This window comes from Rhynchophorus ferrugineus, unplaced genomic scaffold (genome assembly GCF_030347505.1).
Source record: "Rhynchophorus ferrugineus isolate W39M unplaced genomic scaffold, kcgeb_rfMv2 rfM1, whole genome shotgun sequence".
Taxonomy (NCBI): Eukaryota; Metazoa; Arthropoda; class Insecta; order Coleoptera; family Curculionidae; genus Rhynchophorus; species Rhynchophorus ferrugineus.
This window is the reverse complement of record NW_027472580.1, coordinates 30,580,135-30,592,553: the sequence shown is the minus strand read 5'-3', so window position 1 is coordinate 30,592,553 and position 12,419 is coordinate 30,580,135. Positions and strand designations below refer to the sequence as shown.

Below are 12,419 nucleotides of genomic sequence, written 5' to 3'. Positions count from 1 at the left end.
AGCGGTCACAAAACATGATCAAATACTGACCAACAATATGCTGGAGTGACCAAAATATCGCCATAATGTTATTCATTAGCTAAATTAAATTAACAATAAAGTTTGCAGACTAAACCGTTTACTAATATTCGATATGACTAATCGACGAATATAGAGTTTAAAGCAAGACTTATAATATATTTAACACAGGCGATCATTTGCTAAAATAATCTATTATACATATTATATAAATAAAAATAAATGTAAAATAATTATCAAAACAAATATTTATTGTCCACTGGAAATATTTGCTGAACCACTAAGATTGATATTAAAATTAAGAGACTACAACATTTTTTATGAAAAAAGCAGACAAATTAACAAATAATCATAATTTAATCAATTATTAAAATAACGTTCTATTAACATTAAATTGATTTCGTTGAGAATATGTTATCTCTATGAAATTAATTAAATAGCATGCGAAACGAATGGTAAGAAGATAATTTATTTCACAACGAATACATTAGGCTATTTGGTAATATCAATAAAGTTGTATCTATAAAGCATATTGGGTATCCGTAACAGTATTAAGAACAAGTCTCTCTCTTAGGATGTAATGCTGATAGAATTATCTACTATTATACATAGATCCGCGGGACACTGCTTCAAAAATATTTATGAGCGTCATCTTAAAGCTGGCAAAAATAATAACCAATTAGGAAATTGCTTATAATTAACTACCAATTTCTAAATTTGGCAGATTTATGTTGATATGATACTGAAATATGAGACTTTTACTGTAGGAAAGTATTTGCAAACTTTATTCAAGAGTAATACTGTTCATTTCTTATCGGGTGAGCTTGGCATTAAACATATTTAACACAAGCGGAACACAAAGGATCTTACTTACAAGAAACATGTATCATTTTCACACAGTCAAAGGTGACAATTATTAAATGAAAATACACGTTGCTAACCCCCAGGTATCATATTTCAGGTATAACTCCCTCTAAACTTCAGTTTATTCTTGAATGCAAAAAAATAACGAAATGATATGGAAGTGTGTTTCACAACATTACATAAGAAAAAGAGTCAGCGAATTAGAAGATCAATGAAATACTTCAAGTTCATTTTAATGTTTATCACACCAAACCTAACTGTGTGAACTCTTAAACTGTCTAAACACTCAAAAAAGAACTTTATTTATTGACTTAATAGTGTAAGAAGTGTGTATTGTTAAGTAACTAGAAATTTAATTAGATAAGATTTTATCAACAATTCATATATTTTAATAATTATGAATCAATTTATTAAAATATAGCTTTAACCAAATAAAATGACCAGAAACATTACAGTTTTAAAACCTCAATTTGATTAATTTTGTAAAGAGATTTGGGCCTAGTTTATATTATTATTTAATTTGTCTGTGTGTTGAAGGTAAACGATCATAATCAACATCAAGTATTCATTAACTGTACTCTGGAGTAGTCGGAAAAGACCCATTCGGAGGTAATATTCAGATATGAGACTTCATAAATTAATGGATATATCAATAAAACATTTTTTCGGAGATGTTAAATTCCACATGGAAACGAACTACTAGTTGAAGGATTCGGAACAATGGTGTTATATCTCATGCTTTACTCATTTCTTACTGGTTTTATACACAATTCATTATATTTTCGAAGATTAAATATCATCACAGCATTTTGTATCATAATACTCAAAAGAATATTATTTGAAAAGTAATATTAATTTGATATTTTCAAAGATTAAAATAATGGACTTACTTTTAAATTTAAAAGTACCAAAAATCGAAAAATATATATTACAACATTCCTTGATATGATCCCCCTCTAGCGATTAGACAATTCGGCATACAACTTTTAATAACCAATAAAATTTTAATGAGTATAACCGAAACCAAAACCAAATATAGCCCAAGGATTTTCATTCTCGAGGAAATTAAGAAAATTTCCTTAAGCAACACAACGCTGGCAACTCGCCAAACTGTTCTACCAGCTAAGTTTGGAATAATCTCGAGTAAATAAATTAAAAGAATAACATTAAAATTAATGCCTTAGCAAATAACCGAGAAATAGGATTTTAATATTTTAATACAGATCGAAAGATATTTCAAGAAAGGCTGATTGGAGAGTCGCCAGAAACAAATGCTGCCAAGGGAGGAAATCCAACATATAGCATTAATTTACAAGAAATGTTCACAGCAATTTCATAAAATGAATTGGATATTTTCATTTAAATGTACATAATTAGATATGTAACTTATTCGTTTTAGTATATATCAAAAATGTTGTTGCCATGTAGCAACTGAGTTAAGACTATTCAACTTACAATGATATGTACAAATAACATAAATATTTGAGAGTATCTTCATCTAATTTACAAATAGAACCCATATAATCCAATTTTAAGATAGAGGAAATCTTAGAACCAAGCGAAGGATTCTGGAAATAAGGGAAAACTATTATTTATAAAATGCTACAGGCATTAAAATAGAAGTATATAAGTTATGAAATGTGAAGTTTTGTTTCAAAATAAGAAGGTTTAATTTAACTTATAACTATATAAAAATATATATAAAACTATTTTTATATATATTTGAAAATCTCTTTTTACCAACGAGGGTTTATCTGGACTGGACCTACAGTTTAACGTGGGCTGCGAACCATGATTTTCGGCATTAACCCTACCGACTGGTGAGTGACAAACTCAGAAATCATCCCAGAAGATATTGGGTCTTACCCAGCCTGGTTACTGGCGTGATTGGGATAATTTTCCTTGATGGATTTTGCACTCTTCCCTAAGAAAAATCATAAATATTAAACAGTCACAAACATAAATTTACGACCAGGCTACAGCTGGATTCGAACCCGCGACTATCGCAACTGTAGGAGGACTGTCGCCTTTACTACTGTGTGAAACAAGCCGGCTAAAATTATTTTATCTTTTGGAGATAGGTAACTTGTTGAGTCGAGAGTCGACAGACGTTGTCGAGAGGTTTCAACATCTCACACACATTTAAAGGTAAGATATACACAACATCTAGTTTTTTGAACAGTGATTCTTGCGATATAATGTATCTATTATAAGTATATTTAATTGTCCACATAATATAGAATTATGGACATTAATTTTTTTGGGTATAGATAGTGCTATAAAGATGTGTATATGTAAACAATTTCATATAGAGAAGAAATATGCTAAGTTAATCAAAACAACAAAGAGACATTTACGTCTCTAAACTGTCCTCTAATATTCGTAATCATTCGTGAGTAAAATCATAATATTTTCAATTATTCTCTATAACTTTTTTTAATTATAAGCATTTTTCGGCAACATAGCCATTTTATATAGAAAAGACGATGTTGGATAGGTAGCGATCCAACCACCAATCTGTTTTCGTACTTCTTCGGATTTTCGAAACTGTGCTATTCCCTTGCAATAATATATCGTTCAGTTTCTTCAATTACTACCGAAAGACATCTTCAGTAATAGTTTAATTCGGTTTTAACTGTTTGTAAAACAATATGACGATGTATTTTCAAACCAATCTCTCCAAATTATCATCAACATTTTTTAGCTTACTACTGTCATGGTAGATCTACTTTTCATACCCATACGCAAGATGCCCCAGAAAACTCTTCTTTTTTACCTACAATGAAAAGTTGAAACGATTTAAAATTGAATTTTTATTCAACCCATATGGTAGCCATTTTTCTTTATTTTTGAACTGTTGACTGATTGTATTGATTAATCGACTACTAAGCTTTCTGCAGTTTTTTAAAATCTTGAGCTGGATTTTCGTCCAATAAGTAAAGCCATTATTATTATCTGCAATCTTTATTGATACTCCAATCCGCTATTTGTCATTATCAACAACATCACTACTTTTAAGTGGTTTAAATCAAAATCGATAATTGAGATATGATAGAGCAGCATCTCCATAACCTTCAAATCGAAAAGCAAATAACAATAAAGAATACCGAATAACTCACTTATACTATGTTCGTATACTACAATGTATTAAATAAAAAAATGTTATTTTATGTAGACATGTATCACAGCCATCAAATTGGACAGATGTTTACATTAATACTAATAATTTTCATGAGTAAATAACGCAAACGTAACGTAAATAATACAAACTTCTAATGTTTATAATTTGCAAAAGCAACTCATCTTAGAAGACAAATGATATATTTTTGTACTTAGAAGATATTTTTAATTATATTTGTTAATCATACTTTTTCTTTTTAAATTTTATCAATATTTCTTACTAATAGTTCTTATAATTTATCATTCGATAAAGCCGTATAAGCATAGCAAGAATCATTAATTTCTTTTAAATAAACTGTAAATGTACAACATAACTGTTGCTTCGTTGATGTGATAATAGATATTTTAGTGTAATAATTTTTTTGCAGCTACTTGAAATTAATAAATTTAATTATAGGCCATCACTCTAACTTTAGAGAAAACCTAAGACAAGTATCCTAACTTTATTTAAAGCTAAAGAATAATATTGTTATATTATTTATAAAGTTAAAATTAATAAAATTGACATATTAACTAAAAGTAATTGAGATAGTGATGACGATATCAGTAATGTTAACAATATATCAAAATGCTGTTCAGGTTTGAACAACAACACTGTTGCAGATCAAGTAACAATACCAAAACTATTGTGATTAATTCCAGTTCGAATCACAATCATGGAAGTTAACTTGTGGATATTCTTTGGATTATTTTTAAATATAATTATTCTGAGAGATCTGGCAAAGAACAATTATACTAATCAGACTGGGTAAGACTGAATGCTTATTCTAGAATAACGTTTTTCAGTATTTAATTCGCATAAACCGCGATTAACCGGAAGAGGATTTTCAAATATAACAAAGGAAGAAAAAGTATTGGGAAAATTACGATATTAGTAAATCGACAAATAATAAAGAGTTTAATAAATTAGCTTAAAATAATTTCTAAAAATCAACAGATACTTATACAAAATTGGTTTCTAAAATGAACGTCTGTTTGTTATAACACATTTCTTAAAAAGAAATAAAGGAATTTCTACATTTCAAACTAATGAAAATGAAATTAGCAATAAGCTGTAATACATAACATCAAAAACAAATATTTGTTTAATTAAAAGAAAATGGAGAACAATCTTATTTATGTAGAATTATAAAACTAATGCCTGTAGTATAAATGCAATTGCATTGTCTTTTATTGGAAAACGGAATGAGAAATGTCTACGATGGAATGGGAATGAGCAATTCCGATTATTCCAGTGACTATAACTAATAATAAACGATTATTTGCGTTCATTACTCACTATAATTTAAAACTTCTAAGATAAAGAAATACTTTTTATTTACAAAAATATAATGAGTATAAGTATATAAGAAAGTGTATAGTACATAATAATATTATAATAGCAAATGATTTTAATGTGATTATATTTACAAAACTTCAACTATTCGATTTATTCTGTCACTATTTTATATTTTAAGTAATTCAGTAGCGTCAGCCAATCAAGTGTATAAATGATAATAAACATTGTATCTAAACAAAACTCAATCAAAAACTACCCAAACACTACGAAAGAAGAAGAGAAGAATTTTTTTTTCAGATGACGAAAGTTATCAGAAAAATAAAGAAAAAGACACACATTTTATATCAGGGGCATTTATTTTGCTCAACGATATCTCGATATCGATAAAAATGCCAATCAAGTCAGAACAACTGTTAACAACCTAACTTAACTATTAAATTCGATGGTTTTAATATTATTTGCATAAGATAACAGTTTGTATTTAGTGTTATTGACTTATTCAAATTATATAATCGCTGATAAAGGAATTCTCAAAATGACATTTTCGTTATTAATTACTTTTTTTTATTTGAATAAATCTGCTATCGAAACTCATCAAGCACTTTTAGAAACCTATGGCTTCGTGATATGAAAATTATCGGTTTTGGTTTCAACAATTTAAAAGTGGTGATGTTGCTACCAATGACGAAGTAAAGGACCGGAAATAAAAACATGTTCGAAACTCATGAATTGCAAGACCCATTTAACGAAAACTCAGCCCAAGCTCTCAATAAGCTTTCAGACCTCATATTAGTTAAATAATCAACTGTCCGTACGTTTACGTGCTATTGGATGGAAAGGTCCAATACGAGATTCAACCTGACGATTGCATGCCAATCAAAAAAGAAGGGTTTTCTGTGGGATATAGTAAGTAATACGGTAAACCCAAGCCCCAAAAATCACAAATTAGTTCAGGAGAATAACGACATTGATATTGAAGCAGAATATTCATAGCCATAAAGTATTTCTGGGTATATATTGGGATCAGCAAGGTTTCATAGATCAAAAACTGCTACGAACTTATTAATGTACACAGATGTCAATTGAAAAAACTGAACGACATATTGTCATCCCTCGTCTATGATTGGATCGCTATCAAATCAACATCGTTTTCCACACGGTATAGTCGTGTCGCCATAAAGGTTAGAAAATGTAAAATGTAAAATGTTTTGTGATGAAACGGGTATTTTCTATATATATAGTTTTGAATCTTACCCAAGAAAAGATGTCAAACGCAAAGTAGAGTTGTCCCGAAAAGACCCGAAAACTTTAATTCAATAGAAGATATCGCTGGATATAGAGTTTTGTAAAATCTAATGTTTCAAACGAAAATACAATATAGATTCCATCTTCAGGCCGAGAGCTTTAACAGTGAGACTACCCAATCAGGTTATCTTATTTAAGCGATTATCTGTCATGGTTGAGTAATAAACCGTTCAGGACTGTGTTTTTAGGGTGTGTTAATACATTTGTGATGTGTTCTTTATCAACCTCTCAGTTTCTCTTATGTATACTTGCTTTAATAAGCCCATGCATTAAAAAGACATTGTACATTCGTAAATATAAGTATCATTATCATAAATTTAAAAGTGTTATATTTAACACTGGATTTGCAAATATATATTATTATTAAGCTATCCCTCATAATGCCTACTTTTGTTCTTCCCCAAAAAACGAACAAAATACAAAAAGCAAATAAGAGTCTTATTTTATTTACAAACCATTTAATAACAACATTCGAAATGTTTTTTTCAAAGTAGATAAATATTTACATTTACATCATTCATGTTATTTGCTTTAAAAAATAACATGTTTTTTAATTAACTAGCTATTTTCAAGTAATAATCAGTAACACGATAGTAATAGAAAAAACTGAGGAATAAATATAATTTTCATTATATTGCGTTTTTCTAAAAATTAATTATTTATAATTAATGCAAGAGTCTGAGGCACTCATTTGAAGGTTTCTTCCAATATATGTAGGTAAAGGTTATATAAGTAAAAAATTATCATTAAGTATTCCATGTCTTATTTATTTCAAAGTTTGACCGATCTAGGTAATATATTTCTATTTAAATAATTCGAAAAATACACGAATATTACAAAATATAAAGGATACAGTCAGCTATTTAACTGCCTTTTGGCATTTGTTTAATATGTTATAATGACTCGGTATTCCATATATTATACGGATATACAAACCGCTTTTCAATAACTTATATATCCTATAGCGAAAAAGATACACATTTCAATTTCACTTACACTAAATTTTCATAATCAACCAGCTCAATTCTTTAATTAACATCCGGCTAACGGCTAACGGCTAACATCAACAATATCGATTTGTTTTTAATAGAATAATCTATAAACCTTTTTATAGAATAATAGGTTTTTGTTATCATAAACCAGTGTGATCTGGAACATAGCATTAGTAGATATCAATACAATTATCAAAATTACATATAAATATGATGGCTATCGGCTTGTTTTTCAAAATGCAGTCGTAAAAGAGAGTGTTATAGAGAAATATATCATATTGATGATGTTCTTTTGATTGTTGATTTTCCAATAATTATAATTATTAAGACATTTAAATTTTCTGCGTAATAATAAATCCGTATCCGATATATTATACCCATTACAAAGTTTTCTTGCTAAACATCACTCCTGTGATAAGGCACCTATTTGAAGTTATCTTGCACCAAGTTTCCATAATGAACCAACACAATTATTTAATATATCTGGAATATGGGCTGAATATAGAATTTTGTAAAAGCTAATGTTTTAAATGAAAATATAATCTGACGAATAGGAAACGTTTTCTTTTTATAATTAAGAGACTAATATAATAATAAAAAATAATATAATGTATATTAGTCTAAGTACTAATTTGAACTATTGACTTATGAAATGAAGCCGCATATATTGACAAAGGCGTCAGCTAGTTTCACATTCATTACAGATTCCATCTTCAGGGCGAGAGCTTTAACAGTGAGACTATTCAATCAGATTATCTTACTTAAGCGATTATCTGTCATGGTTGAGTAATAAACCGTCCAGGACTGTGTTTTTTGGGAGTGTTAATACATTTGTAATGTGTTGCAATTTGTAATGCATGCATTACAAAGACATTGTACATTCGTAAATATAAGTATCCTTTAATTAATAAATATCGATAAATTTAAAAGTGTTATATTTAACACTGGATTTGCAAATATATATTATTATTAACCAGCTATCCTTTATAATTCGTGCCTTTGTTCTTCCCCAAAAAGCAAACAAAATACAAAAAGCCAATAGAGTCTTAGAGCCTTAAAGTCAGAAGCCTTAGTCAAAAGCCTTAAGAGTCTTATTTTATTTACAAACCATTTAATAACAACATCGAAATGCCTTTTACAAGTAGATCAATATTTACATTTATATCATTCATATTATTTGTAAATATTATTTGCTTGAAAAAATAACATGCTTTTTAATTAACTAGCTATTTTCACGTAATAATCAGTAACACGTAATATAGTAACAGAAAAAACTGAGGAATAAATATAATTTTCATTATATTGCGTTTTTCTAAAAATTATTTATTTATAATTATTGCAAGAGACGGAGACACTCATTTGAAGGTTTCTTCCAATATATGTAGAGAATATATTTCTTTAATATATATAATAATTATTAATATCAACAATATCAATTTGCTCTAAGCGTTTTAATAGAATAATCTATAAACCCTTTTATAGAATAACAGGTCTTTGTTATCATAAACCTCTATAATCTGGAAAATAACATTAGTAGATATCAATACAATTATCAAAATTACCTTTAAATATCTTTGCTATCGGCTTGTTTTGCAAAATGTAGTCATAGAGTATTATAGACATTCTGTTAAGACATTTAAATTTGCTCTGTAATAATAGATCCGTATTCGATATATTATACTAAATTACAAACTTTTCTTGCTAAACATCACTCCTGTGATAAGGCGCCTATTTGAAGTTATTTTGCACGTAGTATCCATAATGAACCTACTCAATTATTTAATATATTTAGAATATGGGCTACATAACATTACAATATCATTTCGCAGTTTTTAAAAGATTTTTTTTTTAATTTTAGACCAGAGTTAAACAACTTCTTAAACCGTAATATTCTCGAAAGGTAATCATTATTTGTCCGTTATCATTATATACGAAGGGGAAGCAGATATTTGTGTAAAATTTTTTTTTTTAATTACAGCCTCTTTATTGAATTATAGTGATATAATTTATAAAATTCTTACTAATTTTATTGAAGTAAGTTTTAAGTTAGTTCAGTATTTTATTAGTAACAACAGATCCCAACGCTGACTAAAGCATTTAAATACAAATTGTTCTTGCTAAACATCATTTTTGTGGTTTTTCGTACGACACCTATTTCAAGTTATCTTGTATCAAATTATCATAATAAACCATCACAATTAGTATACTTGGTAGGCCGGTTAACATCAAATATATAAATTTGCGGTTTTAAAAACATTGTTATTCTTGTTCAGACCATCTAAAATAAAGTGCTACATACCATCCATTGCACCACTAATAAACTATTTCAGCGCAATATCCCCCTGGAAATCATAAGAAGTCTGATCCAAAGAGCCAGTGTAAAATACTCTGAAAGAGTTCCAGTACATGGGAATATACTTGCCAACAATTAAATCTGTGCAATATCAGTGAAATGCATCAACCTAAAAACGTTTACAACCATACGACCTGATCAATAGACACATAGAACAGTTTTTAGAATAACATATGAAGATCTTAAGAAGACTTAAGAAGATCGTCTATAAGTAATTTTATAATACAATTCTAAGAGAATTTTTTTTAATTAGGTGAAACTTAGACGTATATAACTTGTTAAATGATAATATTCTTCAATGAGTAACGAAGATAACCAGTAAAAATATATTTATAACTATATTATTATTTATAATTATAATAGTCAATAAAATTGTGTATTATTTTATAGAAATATAAAGTTTCCTAGACATAAAAAACGTCTTAGTTTGTAGTACAAATAGATAAAGTTTTTAAGATATATTTTATACGTTTATATGGTACAGGGGATCACTTATTGAAGCCATCGTCCACATGTTATTTGATAATATAAATCCCGTCAAATCTTATTACCTATTGGGCTGATTGTGAAATGTCAAGAGAATAATAATATACAAAATTCCAGATCAAAGATATACAACTTGTTAAATGGTAATATTCTTTAATGGTGATCATTTTTAAAACAAACAGGGCTCATATTCAGGAAAATAATATCTACAAATATTTTATTATTTATTCATACTTAGAATTATTAGTAAAGTTATATATTAATTCTATAAAAATATTAGGTTTCCTAGACTTGAATATTTTCTTAATTTCTACTTCGAACAGATAAAGCTTTTAAGATAGAGTGTATTAGTTTATATAGGAGGTCACTTATTGAAACGACCGTCCACATATTATTTGATAATATAAATCCCGTCAAATCCTTATTACACATTGGGCCGATTGTGGAATGTTAAGAGAATAATAATATACAAAATTCCAGACCAAAGATAAACCACTTGTTAAATGGTAATATTCTTCAATGGTGATCATTGTTAAAACATAACAGGGCTCATATTCAGGAAAATAATATCTACAAATATTTTATTATTTATTCATAATTAGAATTATTAGCAAAGTTATATATTAATTTTATAAAAATATTAAGTTTTCTAGACTTGAATATTATCTTAATTTCTACTTCGAACAGATAAAGCTTTTAAGATAGAGTGTATTAGTTTATATAGGAGGTCACTTATTGAAACGACTGTCCACATGTTATTTGATAATATAAACCCTGTCAAATCCTTATTACACCTTGGGCAGATTGTGGAGTGTTAAGAGAATAATAATATAAAAAATTCCAGACCAAAGACATACAACTTGTTAAATGGTAATATTCTCCAATAGTAAGCGTTTTTATAACATAATAGGGAAAATCATCAGGAACATAATATTTATAAATATTTTAAAATCGATTGATAATTATGATTATCAATAAAATAATTTATGATGTTGTGAAAATATTAAGACGTAAAAATCGTCTTAGTTTCTACTTCCAACAGATAAGGCTTTTAAGTTTATTAGTTTACATAGGAAATCACCTATGGAATCATCACGAGTCAATTTATAACATAAATCCCATCAAATTCATATTGCCCATTGGGCAGATTATGGAATGCTAAGAGAATAATAATTATAAAAAATTACAGACCAAAGTTATATAACTTGCTAAATTAATCATTTTTACAACATAATAGGAAAAATCATCAGGAGCATAATATTGATAAATATTCTATAATTTATTGATAATTATAATTATCAGTAAAATAATTGATTATTTTGTGAAAATATTAAGACTTAAAAATCGCCTTTGTTTCTACTACGAACAGATAAAGAAGTAAACTTACGGAGGGAGTGCTAGAGAAAACCGTTAAGGTAACATCGAGCACTATCCGAGTTCGTAAAAGTTTCGGGAAGACGCGACGCGCCCGCTTTCGATTCCCAACCGTTTGTCTAGACGGACGGGACTTCGATACGGGATCGAGGATGAAGCGCGTTCGTACGCGGCCTCGCGGCAACTGCAGCATCCAGAGCGTCATCCCATCGCGGAACGACGGGCAATTTAAGCACGCGCAAGCCGCCGGACGTCTTATTATAAACGGAAAATTGTTTCAACATAATAGCGTGGATCGTCGACTTTTGCCAGTTCGCTTTCCAGACGGTTTCCTTCGGACAATTCGGTCCGGACCCGGATCATCTCGATTTATTTCGTATCGTTCTCTTGATACACAGGCGGAATGGGATTTTGTCTCTTTTCGGTTGTGACGATTTTTAAATTGAAACGCTACAATGCCGCTGCAATTTAACAATATGAATGGTCCATTATATTTACTTTTAAAACCCCATAAGAAAATAACTTAATACTAGCTAAATATATATTTTTTAATTTTATTTTTGTGTAT

General features: G+C 28.5%; 1 protein-coding gene across 1 annotated transcript in view; it reads right to left on the bottom strand.

The window, feature by feature from the left end:
• LOC143206685 (uncharacterized) overlaps nt 1–12,111 on the bottom strand; it is a 216,585-nt gene extending 204,474 nt beyond the window's left edge. The window contains exon 1 of the mRNA XM_076419343.1: nt 11,865–12,111. Within this exon, the coding sequence (XP_076275458.1) occupies nt 11,865–12,056 (192 nt within the window). The 5' untranslated portion in view covers nt 12,057–12,111. The remainder of the gene's footprint in view (nt 1–11,864) is intronic.
• Nucleotides 12,112–12,419: the final 308 nt, after the last annotated feature.